At 39.8% G+C, this 18,317-nt stretch overlaps 1 protein-coding gene across 2 annotated transcripts in view; it reads left to right on the top strand.

Annotated features, from left to right (window-relative positions):
- Nucleotides 1–18,317, top strand: part of TBC1D23 (TBC1 domain family member 23) — a 43,538-nt gene that overhangs the window by 9,712 nt on the left and 15,509 nt on the right. For both annotated transcript variants that reach the window (XM_063126883.1, XM_063126882.1), the window contains exons 2-11: nt 1,630–1,741; nt 3,551–3,656; nt 4,966–5,167; nt 5,492–5,615; nt 6,396–6,520; nt 6,621–6,667; nt 8,629–8,732; nt 15,210–15,332; nt 16,674–16,766; nt 18,009–18,179. In XM_063126883.1, the coding sequence (XP_062982953.1) occupies nt 1,630–1,741; nt 3,551–3,656; nt 4,966–5,167; nt 5,492–5,615; nt 6,396–6,520; nt 6,621–6,667; nt 8,629–8,732; nt 15,210–15,332; nt 16,674–16,766; nt 18,009–18,179 (1,207 nt within the window). The remainder of the gene's footprint in view (nt 1–1,629; nt 1,742–3,550; nt 3,657–4,965; nt 5,168–5,491; nt 5,616–6,395; nt 6,521–6,620; nt 6,668–8,628; nt 8,733–15,209; nt 15,333–16,673; nt 16,767–18,008; nt 18,180–18,317) is intronic.

Below are 18,317 nucleotides of genomic sequence, written 5' to 3'. Positions count from 1 at the left end.
GGCGGATGGATCTGGTGCCCTGACATGCAAGGAAACCATTCTGCAGCCTCTTGCTTCTGTGGCAGCTCATGTTTTTTTCTGTACACGGCGGCCGCGGAAGCAAGAATCTTCAGAACGATCTCCTCACGTACCAGGGCACCAGATTCATCTGCTGGCGAAGGATGTGTCAGCACCGAGCAACATCCCCATGGCTTGTCTCTGCACAGCCACCACAGCAAGAACCAGCAGCTGCATCGCCTCTGATGACAGGGGAGGAGATGTGCCCGCTGGAGCAACGGCACGTGAATTCCACCTTCTGTCAGAAGGTGGGATTCTTCCTCTGCCGCTTTTTTCTTTGGCGACAGCCACTGTGAAAGATGCACCGTGTCCGTTGCAGGAGAAAAAAGCGGCAGTGGAGCAATCCCACCTCCTGATACGAGGTGGAATCCATGTGCCATCTCTGCCATCGCTCTGGCAATGGCTGCGGTGGGTCTCCACGTGTTGCATTTCTCCTCCCCCTTACGCCCTCCCCACGAAATGGTGGCGCCCCGATAAGGTAAGCAGGAAAAACAGCGCCACCATTTGGTGGGGAGGGCAGAGATGAGGGAGAGATGACTACTTAATGGAGTGTGAATACGCTACTCCACAGATACTCTACTCCATGGTTGTGGCTTCCTTAACAGGTGTCCTGTGCCTGGATTTTGTTGAATAATAAACTGGCAGCAAGTAGTTCTTATAGTATAAATACATGTGATACTCTGTTTTAAAAGAATCTTTTTAAAAGGATCATCTCCTTAATTTTTGCTTAACTCCTACCTCCACACTTTTAAAAAAATGTATATATTAACAACGGTCTGGAATTATTTTATCCCTTTATTTCCCTAATTGTCTATTACTTAAAAAAACTTTTGATTTTGTTTTTATTCTATCATTTGTTTTCCTCTGTATGTTTTTATGTACAATCCAAATTCTTGTAGATCTTTTCTAAAATTGTAGGTGTAGTTCCAGCTTAGTAAGAGAAAAGAAGAAGTTCATGTGGGAGAAAGTTTAATGAAAAACAGGATGGAGCTCACATTGAAACATAGCCCTGTAAGATTTGTGTTACAAATATTACAGTGCTTAATTAAATAATTTGTCATACTTTTCAGCATGTGCCACAACCACAAGATAGCTTATTAAAGTGTAATTAAAAGCATACTTTTCATTTTCAGGAGTATAACATTTAAGTAGAATGAGAGCTCAGTCCTATAGATGTCTATTCAGAACATCATTTTATTTTTATTTATTTATTTATTACATTTCTATACCGCCCAATAGCCGAAGCTCTCTGGGCAGTTCACAAAAATTAAAACCATAATAAAACAACCAACAGGTTAAAAACACAAATACAAAATACAGTATAAAAAGCATAACCAGGATAAAACCAGGCAGCAAAATTGATATAAGATTAAAATACAGAGTTAGAACAGTAAAATTTAAATTTAGTTTAGTGGGCCTATTCTTAGATAAATTGATATAGGGTTGCAGCCTAAACTACTAAGGCATTTTTGCTTCAAATGAGACTGATCTTAATCGTGTATTTACATGCAAGAGATGAAAATGTTGCTATGTTTTAAATTCACTTAACCTTATTTATGGTAACTTTTACAGGGAAAATGACCTTGCAGAAGCTCTAGAAGAAGGTGGTTGTGATCTTGAAACAGTCCGAAACATAATCCAAGGGAGAACTCTACCTGAACACCTAAGAGCCAAGGTCTGGAAGGTAAGGATATCACATTATTTGATAAGGTGATAATTTGTATCAGAGTTTTATGTCTCTTTCGAAAGAGACAGGAACCACCTATAGGGGCTTCCTTTACTTCTTTAAAAAGAATAATGAAAAAATTATCAATGCTATATCAATTATTTTTAGCACTGTACTTGGATAATAATTCAACTTTTCCCTCTGTGTATGGAGTTTTAAAAACACACATTACCACTAAATCAAAAATACCTAAAACTTTGCACCTGCAACCAGTATTTCACGGACCTACATTTCACACTGTTAATGTAAAATGAGCAACTGTAAGCATCCTTTTAGAGACAAACGACACATTGGCTAAATCCAACATTGTGTGAGTGGGCTTCTTGCTCTCCTTGCCCCTGGAACCCCTGCACACACCCAAGTGTGCTCTGGAGGGTCCTCCATCCCTCTAGAATAGATTTGCAAGGCACACAAGGAGCTGCTGGTGAGAAAGAATATCCATTCTGCCAGTGGTTTCCATTTCCAACTCATTACACACAATGATAGCCTAGCTGCCATTCTTAAAATGGAAAAGCCAGTTCATAAGAAGAGCTGTGACGGATCAGACCAAGGTCCATATAGTCCAGCATTCTGTACACACCGTGGCCAGCTAGCTGCTGTGGGAAACCCACAAGAAAGATATGGGTGCTCGTGTTCTTCAGCAACACAAGGTATACATAGACATACTGCCCCTGAAACTGGAAGCATCATAGAGGCATCAGGACTAGTAGCCATTGATAGATTTATCCTTCATGAATTTATCAAACCCTCTTTTAAAGTCATCCAAATCAGTAGTCATCACTGCATTGAGCAGGGGGTTGGACTCGATGGCCTTGTAGGCCCCTTCCAACTCTGCTATTCTATGATTCTACATCGTGTGGTAGCTAATTCCATAGTTTAACTATGCACTTTGTGAAGAAGTCCTTCCTTCCATCTGCCCTGAATCTCCCACCAGTCAGCATCATGGGATGACCCAGGGTCTAATATGAGAGAGGGAGAATGTCTTTGGGTATAGAGAAGCTGCATGGGGAAAGGGTGCTTCTTCCTTTATCTGCCTGAGATTTCTTTGTGCGATTGCTCAGGCGGTTTTGCATTATGCTTGTGCAACCCATTGCTCAGCCGGTTGCGCATTCTGGTTGGATTATGCAACTGCTTGTACACATTGTGCAGCGTGGTGTGCGACTGCTTTGCACCCGTTATGCCATCGGTTGCACAGCTGTTTGCATTCCCAGTTGCACAAGAGTAATGGGCACCTGCTTGCGCCACGAAAAGATTCAGCAGAGCTCTGCTGGCACTGTTTGAGTTTGTGTAATGTCACTGTTGGATACTGCCCAGGGAAACAGGGTACTGTTATATGTATCTACATATAACATGTACTTTTAGAAGGACACTGTTACGTGTAATTACATAGAACATGTAGCTTAGCCTTTGAAGTCAGAGGTAGCTGATCATCACTTCTTTAATAAATTGATTGAATTCAATAAGACTATACAAGAGTAAGTAGAATGTGACCTTTTGACTTTTAGACCACTAGAGTAATGTTATTCTTGGTTGCACATTACTCAAATTAATAAAATAGTCTCATCAGGAATGCTTGCTTTGCATTAAATACAAAGCTTATTGTTCAAGAATACTGAAAGTGGTATCATTATAAAGTGCTCATTTTATAGCCCCCCCAGCATTTATGTTTGAAATACTTTTTTCTTTGATCACATAGTTTTTGAAATAATTCAAGTACAATAAAACATATTGAAGGGTTTCCTCCTCTTTCATTGTATTTGTTTTTAGATTGCACTGAATGTTGTAGGGAAAGGAGACAGTTTGGCATCCTGGGATGGCTGTTTAGATCTACCAGAACAGACATTGATTCACAAAGACTGTCAAGAACTAGTTGGTACGTCTGATTTAGATTGCTAAGCTGTAAACCTCATGTAAAATTTATTTTCTGCGAAAGAATTATCTTTCTGTCTCACTGTTGAGGCCAACTCAGAACTTCCTCTGACACAAAACTTAATCACCGCAAGTAAAGCATGGTTCAAATATTTTAGCAAAGGCAACACTTCTTTAAAGTGAATATATGACACATTTGCTGGTGGCTCCTTCAGGCATCCCTTAAAGGCCCTATACAACTTGGGCCTGGTGACCAGAAGGAAAGGCCCCTGACTTAGGAAGTTAGGAGAATCATGGCAACTGTTAAGAGGGCTTTGTCTGCTATGGTGCAATGTTCTCTCTGGGGAGGCTAGTCTGAAGCCTACGCTGATGTCCTTTGGCTGCCAGAGTGCTTCAGGGATTTCCCCAAGTCTTTTCAAATATTCGCTGGACCATTTTTAGTCTGCTATTGTCATCTTATTCTGCATCTGCTGTGATCCTCTTCTTGTTACTGTTTTGTTGATCAATTATTGAAATCGTTTTGAGCAATTGTAATGTTGCCTGCGATATTTTTTCAGCCAAACGATAGGGTATGTATGAATGAATAAATAATCATTTAGGTGAATATACTTTTACTTACTGGCAGTTGCTCTTTGTAGTACTCAAGAGTAGTCCCCTTTCTTACTAGGTGGATTTAAAGAGTTCTGTGGTTGCTCACTAAAAACTCCTATGCAGGCAACTTTCAGACATGAGTGTGTAACATGAAGCAGGGCAATTTAGCATCAAAAATTCATGTTATGCTCTTACAAGTTTAGAACAGCTATCCAATTTGCCCGTTGGATGATTATCTAGGGTGAATTGCAACTGCCACCAGATGAGCAGCTAAGTGGCAAACTGCACACGCATGAGGCATGGTGCAACACTGATTCTCCCTTTCCAAAGGGCTGTGCACAATTTCCAGTGAGCACGCTGAAGCTCTGAAGCTCTTCCTTTTCACTCCAGATTCCCATGCCATTGAAAAATGGCTCCTAATGTTAGTGGATGCTCTGTAGCATTATTGGATGCAATGTGAGAGACACAGCTGGAAGGGAAAAGTAACTGTGTGTGTGTGTGAGCGAGCGAGCGCTATTGGTGCACACAAGGAGCTCTTTGGAATCTGTCTTCTCTAATGTTGGCATAACATTAGGGCAGCTGCATATGAACTGAACTCACATGCTCTCTCTCTCTCTCTCCTTCTCTCTCTCGCCTACATTTCCAGTTTCTGGGAGTGATCCCAGTGAATCAAGTAATAAATGTCACATTTCTAACACACTTGCATATTTGTCTGTTTTCAGATCAGTTGTCAGTGCCAGAGGAGAAGTCAGTATTACTTTTGGATATTGAATCTGTGATTACCTTTTACTGTAAATCTCGTAATGTTAAATACAGTTCTAGCCTTAGTTGGACATATCTACTCAAGCCATTGGTGCATCTTCGACTTCCACGAAGTGACTTGTACAACTGCTTCTATGCTATCATGAACAAGTATATTCCTAGGTAAAGAAAAAATTCTTCATGTATTTGGAACAAAGTGCTGTTTGTCTGTTACCCCTGTCCCCAGTCCATTGCCAAGGAGAGAGGCTTCTCTGGCTGTCTTTGACGAATGGAAAAAAAATCTGTTCTACCTGTGGTTTGATAAACAGTATTTTCTATTGTCATTATCATATGAAATAAAACTGTCAAATGCCTCTGATCCTTTTGATCATTTATGTCTCTGAAGTTTTAGTGCCTAATATGCTTAGTTGTTGTTGTTTTTAAAGTTGCCTGCAATTATAATTATTGTGCCTTTTCATGAATCCTCTCTCATTACTCTTCTTCTAGAGACTGTTTCCTGAAAGGGAGACCATTTCATCTCTTTAGGTTGCTCCTCCAGTATCATGAGCCAGAACTCTGCTCCTTTCTAGACACCAAAAAGATGACGCCAGACTCGTATGCACTCAACTGGGTAATAAAGTGAAAGTAGGGGACCATAATGAAAAGTAAACTTCTGTAATAATTTTAAAAGTATCTACTGCTGAATAACAAAGCTTAAACAAAGTATGCATAATGTTTGATGAGATTGTTATGTGTTAAGTGTAGTCATTTCAAATAGGTCTTACATACACATACGATTCTGACGTCTAGCTTAGCATATGGGACACCTATGCGACCTTAAAAACGAATCCCAAGATCATAGGGTGTCATTTGATCAAGTAGCAGTGAAATTTTATTGTTACCATGTTTTATAACAGTTTTGAGGAATAAAAAGCTTTAGACTGACTGTTTCGCTACTTTGCATCAGAAAATACATACCATGTTCATAATTTATTTCCAAACATTTAGTTTTATAGTTTTGCTGGCATTCAGATACTTCCTAGTGTTCTCATGGTGAAGCCCTGATGGTTCTAGCAAAGCCATGGCATTTCAGCAAGTCTGAAAAACTGACCTGGGTGTTCAGAAAAAGTATAAAACTGTTCTTTAATGCAAGCATTCTTGATGTTTTAGGATGTGAGCAAGCCCACTGAGTTCAGTAGGCTTACTCCCAGATTGGGGTGCATAGGATAGCAGGATTAGGCTGTACTCTTAAACTCACTCTCATATATATGTTCCATTGAAATTGCAGGGACTTATTTCCAAGAATATGTTTAGGATTGGAGTGTTAAATTTTTCAAAGTAGTTAATAAACAGCATAATTATGTCATTAAAAAGCATGCTTGACGTTCCTTTCATTCCCTCAACTTTCCAGCTTGGATGCCTTTTCTCAAGCTACTGTTCATATGAAGTAACTCAGGCAATATGGGATGGATACCTACAGTTAGCAGATCCATTTTTCATTTATTTCCTAATGCTTATCATCCTTGTTAATGCAAAGTGAGTACATAATTATTATATGGCAACAAATTAGTTGACTACTTATTCCCATCTCTGCTTTGTGTTTTTACTCTATATCTCTGTGTTTGCCTTTTTCTAGGGAATTAATCTTGGCTCCAGAGTCAGATAATAAAGAAGATGTTGCAAGTAAGTCCTTGTAATGTTGTTGCTGCTGCTTAAAAACTGATTAGGCGCTATATAGTCAAAGTCTCATACTTTGAAATCCAGTTGCTATGTGGAAGAATTAAGCAAGTGCTTAACTTTCATCTATTGAAATTAATGGAACCTTTAAAAGCTTAGCTTAGTTCTTATTAGACCATTTCAGGCTCAAAGTAAACTATGTTCAGCATTATGTGCACAAGCCTGCACAAGATTTTGGCCCACACTCTGGCTTCTCCTCTTACAGCTGCACCAAAGGAGGAGAGGGGATCAGAAATGTCCAATTCTGCTTTTAAACTAACCAGAGTTCACCATTCTGTCTGAATTCAAGAGACCTCTGGTTAGTTTAAACTCTCATTTCTGCACAACCCGGGACTAAAAGCAACAGTCTTGATCCTGACTTGTTTAAGATAATCAGAGTTTCTCTGAGATTAACAGAGAACTCTGGTTAGTTCAGAAGTAGATGCCTCTGATCTCCTTACAGGCACAGCAGACGAGGGGAAGGGAGAGTGGATTATGCGAATCCAAAGTTTGTGCATGTAAATTCTGGTTTAGAATTGCATCTGAAAAGGCCCTTTAATCTTACAAATCCCATTTTGGGCCTTATTCCGTCTGGAGTCCCTCAGCCTATTTTACTGTTAACTTCAGGTCATTTTCTGTCCTTTCACTTTTTATATTGTCCTTTACAATTTTTATATTCTGTCCTTTACAATTCAATTTCTTTTGCTGCATTTTTTTCACTTGGACTAATGGTGCAATACATGGATTAAGGAGCTATCTTAGAATTCATAGATGTACTGTAAAGAATCCAATATAAACTTCTCCTGTTAACCTTCAAAGCTTTTCACGGTCTAGCTCCTTCCTATCTCTCCTCTCTCATCTCACACTATTGCCCCGCTCGTGCTCTTCGCTCCTCTGATGCCATGTTTCTCGCCTGCCCAAGGGCCTCTACTTCCCTTGCTCGGCTTCGTCCATTTTCGTCTGCTGCCCCTTACGCCTGGAACGCTCTTCCAGAACATTTGAGAACTACAAGTTCAACCACAGCTTTTAAAGCTCAACTAAAAACTTTTCTTTTTCCTAAAGCTTTTAAAACTTGATGTTGTGCAGACTTCTACTGTTACTTTCTACTGTTAGTTTTTCCCTACCCTGTGCCTGCTTACCCTTCCCTGTACCTGTTGGCATTCTCTTCCCCTCCTTATTGTTTTACTATGATTTTATTAGATTGTAAGCCTATGCGGCAGAGTCTTGCTATTTACTGTTTTACTCTGTACAGCACCATGTACATTGATGGTGCTATATAAATAAATAATAATAATAATAATAATAAAGAGCATTAGAAGCCTACAACCAACATTTTGGCTGGTAAATTCACACACACCCTCCCCGACATCCATACACCTGTCACATAGCTACCCAGTCATTAGACATTCCCCCTCCCTGCCTCAATATAGGCCTTTTCTATCACCCATCCGTCTGTCTGTCCTCTTCTTCCCCTGCCCCAGGTGATAGACACTCCACCCAAACTGGATGAAGGAATGGGAGAGGCTGTTTGACGGGCAGTTGCATGAACTCAGAGGAGCTACCCCCAGAACAAGGAGGCATTGACCTAGTTGCTGTGGTGACTAGGACACAGTCTCTCATGTTGCCACTAATGCAAGATAGGTAGGGAGCATTGCCAAGGAGTCTCTCTCTCTCTCCCCTGACGGATGCTATTTGTGGCAAAGCTTGACTGCCACACGAGTAATCCAATAGAAAATATTTGAGCTACGGGACCAAAATTTATGTGTAACTGAAAGAGGATAACTTGAAAACATGTTTGCATAAGTAATTGTTCTGTCCTCTAAATTATATATATATATATATATATATATATATATATATGTACAGACCAGTTGTAATATTTTCTTTAAATGTCAAAACCCTAATCAATGTTATGTTGTATGTTTCAGAATTTCTAGAAAAATCCCCTGCCAGTTTGGAAGCAGAAGATATAGAAGACCTTTTTGTTTTGGCGCAATATTATTGTAGCAAAACTCCAGCTTCTTTCAGAAAGGTAATAGTCAGACGTTTAGGATATCTCCCAAAGGGAGTTCTGCCTATCAGAGTCAGGCCAGAATCAAGCAAGGGCTCCTGGGTCTGATTTTATAATATACTAGTTGTACCTGGCCATGCGTTGCTGTGGCTCAGTCTGGTTAAATGGAAAAGAAAAAAAAGAGAAAGTTCACGTTTCTAATATGTTTAATTTCACAATGTTTGTGGGTATTCAAAAAATTTTGTTGTTCCATTGTCTGTGCAGATATAGAGATTGTCTGGTTTGCCGACTCTAGAACACGCAACATATAATTGTCCATGTGAGAAGCAATCTGTGTCTAGATCTGAATCGCACAATTCTAAAGATTGGCCCTGAGCTTTGTTGATGGTGATTGCAAACGCCAATCGAATTGGGAATTGCAATCTCTTAAATTGAAATGGCATAATTGTTGGAATCATAGGAATGCGAGGAATGAGGACATCTTCACCTTTGAAAGGTCCTGTCAAGATTGTTGCTTCTACGACGTTGCTCAGTAATTTTTTTACTGCAAGCCGCTTGCCGTTGCAAAGCTTTGGCTGGTTGATATTTTGCAACATGATAATTGGCAGGCCGATTTTCAATTGCTGTACGTGCGGTGGCATCCCTGGCAGATCGAGTGAATTCAAAAATTCTGTTGGATAATTAACCGCTTCATCTGCTTCCACAACAGTGTCGACGGACTTGTATGTGACTGCCTCGCTTTGAATGTTAGACTGAATAATATTGTTAAGTTCGTAGACGTCTTTGTTCTTGGCCGCAAGAATAGCTCGTTCACTCAGCCAATCATGATTCTTATAATTGGTTTGAATATTGGGAAATACTTTTTGAACCAATTCTTCTTTTGACGTCACTAAATTACAGAAGTTATGAGGCAATGAAATTCGTCCTGAGGTCAGATCAACCGGCACCTTTCCGTTCCCAATTACCAGCAATTGACGTGAGAATATCTCAGCTGATCGATCGTTTTGCAGCTGGACACGCATATTTGTAGTTAATTTTAACGTCTTTACATGTCGCCACAAAGTAGAGTATTTCAGGGAAGCATTTATTTTGTCCGCTGGTGTCGATCGAGGAATTACAGGTAATGTTTGCCTGAAATCTCCTGCAAGCAATATTAATGCGTTCCGAAATGGTCTGATGTTTCCACGCAAATCTTGCAATGATCGATCAAGAGGCTCGAGCGATTTTTTTTGCGCCATTGTGCATTCATCCCAAACAATAAGTTTGCATTTCTGCAATACTTTTCCCATGCCGGATGCTTTAGAAATGTTGCACATGGGAGTTTCAATGAATTGCATGTTCAATAGCAATTTCAAAGTGGAATGTGCAGTTCTTCCACCTGGTAGCAATGTCGCAGCTATTCCGGACGACGCAAGAGCTAAGGCTATGTCATTTTGGGATCGAATTGCTGCCAGAATCAATCTAGTTAGGAACGTTTTACCAGTTCCTCCTGGCGCATCTAAGAAGAAGATTTCTCCAACCCCGTTATTGACAGTTTGCATTATTTGATCATAAATGCCATTTTGCTCAAGCGTTAGCTTAGGAATATTTGAGTGCACATACGACAAAAGATCACCCGTGTTGTGATTTTGTTCACAACGCAATTCTACATCAAACGAAGCAGAAGTAGATCGATTCGGTGATGGCATTCCCAATTGATTGAGAACTTTGTTCGCGATTTCTAAGCACAAATCTTCAATCATTATCAACGCTTCATTGTAGATTTCTGCTGTGAAATCCATGTTCGTATTTGAATTTTCCTTGCGTATTCGACGGAAAATATCTTCAGCCATGTGCGATTTATATTTCTCCCATAACTCTGTTGGAGATGAAGGAGAGCAGGCGGTCAATATGATTGCAAACAATGCACGAATTTGATATGGATGTGACGTGTTGCACGCGTCATTAATGCATACATCCCAGTGATGGTCGTTCTCCAATAAATTCAGAACTTGACATGCACTGCGGAAAGTGGCATGTGTAACGCCGTTGACAATTCTCAATTGCTGGAAAGACGTTGGACCGGGCACATTTACCAACAGCATGCGAAGAAAGAAGCATTCATCTTGATTGGGATGCACGGTGTACAGTCTGCTTATCGTAGTTTCCTTGAATATGCCAGGTTGTCCGTCGACTCACTCTCCTCGTTTGCATCGTTCAAATGATTTTCTACTCGCATTCCATGTGTAATATGTAGGCACTTCCGAATACAGCAGTGTTTTTGCAAACGCGTCATTTTGACATAACATGAAGAAAGCAGTTAACGTTGTAGCCAGTGGATTTAGGGCTATTTGTTGCACATTTGCAGCTGTGAAATAAATGCGTTGTCCATTTTCTAGATGTACTGCTAAGTGAACAACAGCTGGACTTCGTTCATGTATGGGAAATGAAAGAATTTGCCATGTACATTGATGGTGCTATATAAATAAATAATAATAATAATAATAATAATACAGCTTCATTGCTGCTTATGTATCTTCCAGCCTGACCAGCATGTGTTCCTTTTACGTCCAACAGATGGCGCTGTTTTTCAAAAAAAGCATGTTTTTACCTGTCACAGGTGTGGTGAGGAGGTTAGTGGGTTTTGGCCCCTCTGCTAGGCCGGAATCTCCTGGCAGTTACCTTTCTTCAGAACTTGAAACTTCCATAGAAGGCCTCAGTTCCGAGAAACATCGCTAGATGGGGCCAAATAGGAGAGAACGTGGAAATAGGAGAGAAGGCAGAGGCAGTGGATTGGCCTACTGTTTGGTGATGTCACAATGACTTCTCTCCTATTTGCATAAGTGGCTTGGAGGAGGCCTCTGGGCTTTATATACCCTATTTCTTCGATTCTAAGACACACTTTTGTCCCCATCTATAATATAGTTACATAAAAACACGTGCGTATTCGAATGCAACGTTGTGTCAAAATTTCAAAGCAATCAGTTAAGAACTTTCGGAGATTTTAGATTAGGAACAAACGAACATTTACATTTTTATTTATATAGATTATAAAAGCAGAAAGCAAGAGACTATTAGGTTGTCCTTCCTCCAGCAAAACTCTCTGGGGCAAAGAGCAGTACCTGTTATTTATGCTGTTGGATTCCTGCATTGAGCAGGGCGTTGGACTCAGTGGCCTTACAAGCCCCTTCCAAATCTACTGTTCTATGATTCTATGCCCCCTTTTCACTTTTAGAAAACATGCTATGAGAATTTCCCTTCTTAAGCCAATTCTTCACACATGTTCTGGAGTATATAAAACGAAATGGACATTAGACTGGCTGTGGCAAGGATATTAGGGAGGGTTTTCACCAAACACTGAGAGAAAACCAAATTGAAATATTTTATTCATTAGGGAGTGGCTGTAGTAGTAGAGCACCTGCTTTGCATACATAGGGTCCCAGGTACCTCCAGAAAATTCCAGCCTTAAACCCTGGAGAGACCCTGCCAGTCAGTGTTAACAATACTAGCCTCAATTACCAGTGGTCTGACTCAGTATAAGGCAGCTTCCTATGTTCCTGTGTTCACTGAGCCAGCTTTTGTTTTGACCTTCACAGAAAGCTAAGAGTGCAATCCTACTTTTTTGGCTAACAGCTGCCAGAAAATAAGCAGCAAAGCAAATGGAAATCACCCAGGGCTTTCACAACTCAAAGGTGGTTTGTGACTGTATGGCAAATTGAAAATTAGCACCCCAATCAGACTACTTAAGGAGTTAAAAGAAGCAAGATTTATTTACAGTAACTTTATGTTCTTTTATCATGTATGTCAGTGGGGATACATCTCTTCACTGCTCCCCACTATCTAGTGCTAAGTTTTGGAATCTTGCCATCGCATATGATCTGTGAATTTGACTGATAGATGTGTGTCTTTCTCTGTACTCGCTGCTTGTGCCCATTCCCGGGAGGTCAGGAAAACAAATTGTTTTGTGTCGTATTATTCTGGCAAGTGTTTACAATTACGGTTCAGTAATGGCTGTTTATGTTAAATAAAAGTAGTTAATTAAAAAAGAAAAAAAACCATGCAATCGTGCTGCTCCAGATGCCCGTGGAAGGATACAGAGGTAGCAACATGCCATGTAATGGCATTGCAAGCCGAGCTCCTCTGTTCCTCCTATTGGCTGATACATAATGTGTTTTGCCATGAGAAGGCATAAGCAGCGCATGTGACGGTGGCTATATCCCTTGCTCCCTTGAAATCAGGAAGCTGCATGCCTGGTGATTTGGATGGCGTTTGGGAGAAGGGAATATATCCGTTTGGCTTCCTCCCATCTTTCCCGTGTTATTGTCTGGTGCCATCAGAGCTGAAAACAAAGGGAAGAAAGTTGGTCTGTTGTGCTTTCTTCCGCTCCATCTGGCTTTGATCCATGCAGAATCTGCGCCATGCGTTCCACAAATGGCATGCCATGTGGTATTTTAAAACTTACAGAACGAATTACGTAAAGGGTAAATTGTCTCGGAAGTTCATTCTCTCATGAATATGTGAATATTCCGTCATGCCTGGATCTGTATGAGGTTATTAGAAGGAGAGGAAGCGACAGCCCTTCCACTGTGTCTGTAACCTGCTGAACTTTGCAGCTCAGAATCTAGTGCCTAAATATGCTTTTTCTTCCTCACCTCCTCCCTCCCAATCCCCTTTCCTTTTGCGTCATGTTGTTGTTTTTTAGGTTGTAAGTCTGTGGGCAGGGACTGCCTTAAGAAATACCTTTGTATGCCTCATTGGAGGCCTTTTTGGCTAATGGGTGGGATAACAATACAACAACACCATACAAGTTCTTTGTGCAGTCATTGAACTAGTCCAATAATAAGGCCAAACCTTAGAGTTCCTATATCATCACAGTTGTATGCAGTGTTTCCAGTAGTGATTTTAGTGTAGGTTTCTACTGATTAGTCAATTGTGCCGTATTCAGTTTTGACCTTGGCACAGTGTACTCTTATCAAGTTCAGCCTTTTTGTTGCTGCTGCTGCTATTGTTGAGATGTAGCTTTTTTCTGTTTTGAACTGTGGCTGTGCAACACTTTTGGACTACTGCAGCACTTTACCACTATTTGGAACCAGTCTCGGAGTGGCTTGTGCCAACATTCAAATGGCTTTGAAAAGCATTGATTTTAGGTTAAGCAAGTTTCCGCTCTGTCCAAAATAGCATCAGTTTCAAGTACGCTTCATTTGATCCCATGTGGCAGGAGCAAATAGTGTTGTGTTACATTGTTACCCACCTGGCAAATGCCTCTGGAAAAGAAAGAAATTGCTGTGTTCAGGACTGGGAAAATAAATGTCAAGCTAGATATAATTGTGCTTGCATTTTATCCTGTATTTTATTGATGGCGTTATTTTTAGCTGTATTGTAATATTGTTGTAAGCCAGCTTTGGGAGCCTGTGTAAATAGCACAAGATTAAAAAAAAATTAAGTGTTCTATATATTTAGAAGCATATTCTGTTCATTACTATAAGCATCTGGGCTTAATTTGGTTAATATTAAGAAGGGGGAAAATCTTTTCTTTTCCAAAATGAACTTTTTAGAAAAATGAAACTTGGAATGATTATCTACAAAAGCAGATAATGAAAGTAATGTGTTTGCACATGCAGATAAATGTAAGGTTAGAATTGTTAGCATGTTAGTTTTGACTACTGATATTGTGAAATCCTGAATCAGTTTTTGAATACTGGATTTCCTGAAGCTGCATATTTATTTATTTATTTTCAAATTTACTATAAAAAAAGCTAACACTACCACTGCAATGGATGGTATATTGTCATTTTTTAATTTATTTTTAAAAGAATTACTCAGCTCTTTGGTTATAGAAAGGCTTTCAAAGTGATTTACAGAAGATTAGTAAGCTTTTTGCATGTAATGGCAGCAAATCGTGAATTATTTTACCCACATTTGCCACAGCTTGTACCCAGAGCGTGCTACCACCATTTTTGAATATGCAACCTTGGCCTTATCGGAGGATGCTTCAAGACGTCTGAATACAGACACTTGGTTAATCATAAGTTAAACGACCCACAGTTAAGCTAACTACCAGATTGGGTTTGCACAATACGCTGCAGCTCAGCATGGCTTATTTAACCCATGGGCCTATTCTGAGGTTCCAAACATCTTCAGACAGCGATCGCAGCTGTCTGAAAAACTCAACTGTTGTTAAATGTCTCAACTCTATAAGTACTGTGCAATCAGTACTTTGTACTTAGTTTACTGATTTGCAGTTTCAAATCAGCATTTCTTTGCTACAAATACGTGCAACTGGTATTCTGTTTATATGTATTTTCACTCCTGATTTGTGATTGTCGTGTTTACATATATTACATTGTGTTAGTTAGTTCACCCTATCATCTCTGGTGGTTGTTTATATTCTGTGCAATTGTGTGCTTTTTAGCAATTGATTTGGTAAGTCAGTTGCAGCTGCTGCCTCTGTTTGTGTTTTTATTTTGCCCATAGCTTTCCTATTGATCATAAACTATTGTTTTCCTCTTACGATCACAGGACAACCACAGCCTATTTGGCAGCAGCTTGTTGGGCCTCAAAGATGATGATTCAGACTTGAGCCAAGCTTTGTGTCTAGCAGTTTCGGTATCAGAGATTCTTCAAGCAAATCAACAACAAGGGGTCAGTAGGTCTGGAATTGTTTCTCCCAAAACAGGGATAAATGAAGCAAGTCACTTATGTATTGTACTAAATACTAGGAGCCCAGACAACCCCACTTGTGCTGTCTCTCAGGTCACTGGTTAGGCTGCAAAGAATTGGGGGACTGGTTTCATAAGCCAAATAAGACATTAATTTATGGCCTGGTTGAGACACACTCTGGGCTTTGTGGTTATCTTAACCATGTTCAGCTGTGGTTAATACTAACCACATGTGGAATGCTTGCAGATGATACTTTTAACCCTTTTGTGGTTAAGTTTTCCTTAGTTAGCATAACGGGGCAAATAGTTAGGGAAAACATGTGTCAGACGACACCATAAACCATGGTTAAGCATTCCGTTAACCATTTTGTGGTTAAGCAGCATGGTTTAGCGTGTTGTTTGAATGGGGTCAAAGTTTCCGAAAAAGCAGCAATTCATGCCACACTGCAAACTGCTTTTGAAACTGAGGATAGTTTCTAAAGCAGTATTAGATGTGTTATGGCACGGTTTTAAATTTTCTGTCTGATCTCCAGAGGGGAAAATGTCAAAAATCCCCCCGGAGAAAAGGAAGCCGCTTGCATAAGCCCAAATAGATTGCTGGATCTCAGCCAGTGATCTTGCTCTCCAGCCCTCCAATCCAGCAATAGTATGGCCGCAAGAGAGTGATTGTTTGTGTATAAGCTTGTTTTTTTAATCTGTTTCAAACTTGCAGCCTTTTAATTCCATTGGGTACCTACTAGTGTTGTTTGAAAGGATAAATGACTACTCTCTACTGTTTTCCTATCAGCTTTGAATTCTCTATACTTCAGTCGTATCCTTTTCTATTTATTGTTCTTCTAAGATGTCTGTTTTTATATTTCTTTATTTCATTTGTATCCCACCTTTCCTCCATGGAGCTCTAGACTGCATCCATGGTTTTCTCCCATCCCACTTCCTTTTTATCCTCACAATGACCCTGTGAGGTAGGTTGGGCCTAAGAGATAGCGACTGGCTCAAGGTCATGCAATGATCTTTATGGCTGAGTTAGGATTTGGAGCAGGTTTTCCTCGGTCCTAAACTGACACTCTGTTAAACCAGTTTGGCTCTCTGTGCAGTTAACAATGGGTGTGAAGTAAATGTTGAAGGCATGTGAATAAAGAAATACTCTAGATACATCTAATGGCATATGGAATACCTTTTTAGAATGTTTTGATTATAATAGTGGTGACAGCAACAAAAATCTGTCTTTGATTCATCAACTCAACAACCTTTTACAACTCTCTTTAATGGGAAAGTGTCTGTTAATAGTTTTGAAACTGACCCGAGTTAAACATTCTTTTTTCAGGAAGGAGTAAGGTTCTTTGTGGTGGATTGTCGCCCTGCAGAACAATACAATGCTGGGCATTTATCGACTGCATTTCATTTAGACTCGGACTTGGTAAGCTTGTTTTCTAGGTGATTAATACGCTTGGATTTTCATTTCTTTAGATTTTAAAAAGAAGGAAGGGTGTGGTCCAAGAGTTTTCAAGTACTTGGTTTTATGGTTTTTGGTTGTACCACCATGTTTTAGAAGTGGATTTCTTTCAAGTGGTGTGTGTGTGTGTGTTCTTGTAAACCATTCATCTAGTATTTAGACTTCCCCCTTGTGTTGCTTGAATATTTTCCTAAAATATCATTTGTTTCAAAGAATAATCATAAAAAACTCCACCTACATTTTAGTTAGCTTATAGTATAGATCATAAAACAGGTATTGAGCCCCTCTTGTTGGTGAATTTGAATTACCCCTTAAATACTAACGGATTTAATGAACACACACACACCATCCCCCTTGAGACCTTTGTGCTGAGCTCATGAAGGTTGGAAGTGGACTGGGCAAGGCCAGCAGATGCACCCCTGACCCCCTGCACGCTTTGTGGTCTCACACATCCAAACTCAATACCTGAAATGGGCTATAATCCATCCTTTATATTGAACTAAACACGCTAAAATGAATTCAGGGAGTGGGTGTGGAATTCGTACGAGCAACTCGAAATAGGGGCATGAGCTCCTCTGTGATGTCTTCAAGGCCACTGTATATGCATCCCACTGCACTCCTTCATAGTGTTTGATACCAGTGGGGCCATTGAAATGTCCCTTTTTAAAAAGCCCTTTCCTAGAGAAAAGACATAGTATTCGGTCCTAGGAAGAATTAATCCCTCTATTTCTCTTTGTTTTGTCTTGGATTAAAATAAATTTGAGCCAATTCATCTGCCCTTAATTTTGTTTAACTTAAGGCGCAATTCTTTTAGACAGAAAAAATTCCTACAGCTTTTTTGTAGCTAGGGAATGCTGGAAGTTGTAGGACTTCTTCCAGTCAAAACATGCAGAGGATTGTACCCTTTAGCCCTTGAGCCATTACTGTGAAACACTGTTGCCTTCAGTTTCTGAGGTCCATTTTGATCACTTTTGAGATCCTGCATAATTACAGGATCCTAAACATAAGCCAGTCTCTGTATAGAAAAAAAAATACTTATGAAGTAACTTCAACACTCTCTTTAAATCTGGTTGTTCAGGGTGCATTTTTTATCTCTTAACATTTAATCAATATGTTTTTGAGCATTTTTTTTAAATTTCCCCCTCAATCAACTGAATAGATGTGTAAAACAAAACAAAACAGGCTACTCTTTGTCTTGTTCCATAGATGCTCCAGAATCCATCGGAATTTGCCCAGTCTGTAAAGTCTTTGTTAGAAGCACAGAAACAGTCGATTGAATCTGGCTCAGTAGCTGGTGGAGAGCACCTTTGTTTCATGGGAAGTGGGCGAGAAGAGGAGGATATGTATATGAACATGGTGCTTGCACACTTCTTACAGGTACATTCTATTTAAACATATTAATTAGTTTTCGTGTTTTGGCTTCCACCAATGCACAGTGGCTAACATTCTCATACAAAGCATACTTGGATGCAAGGGATATGCAAAATCTTTAAAAAATATTTCTGAGATATTCCC

This window comes from Elgaria multicarinata, chromosome 5 (assembly GCF_023053635.1).
Source record: "Elgaria multicarinata webbii isolate HBS135686 ecotype San Diego chromosome 5, rElgMul1.1.pri, whole genome shotgun sequence".
Taxonomy (NCBI): domain Eukaryota; kingdom Metazoa; phylum Chordata; class Lepidosauria; order Squamata; family Anguidae; genus Elgaria; species Elgaria multicarinata.
Note: the sequence above shows the minus strand (reverse complement) of the source record. Positions and strands in the feature narration are given on the sequence as shown.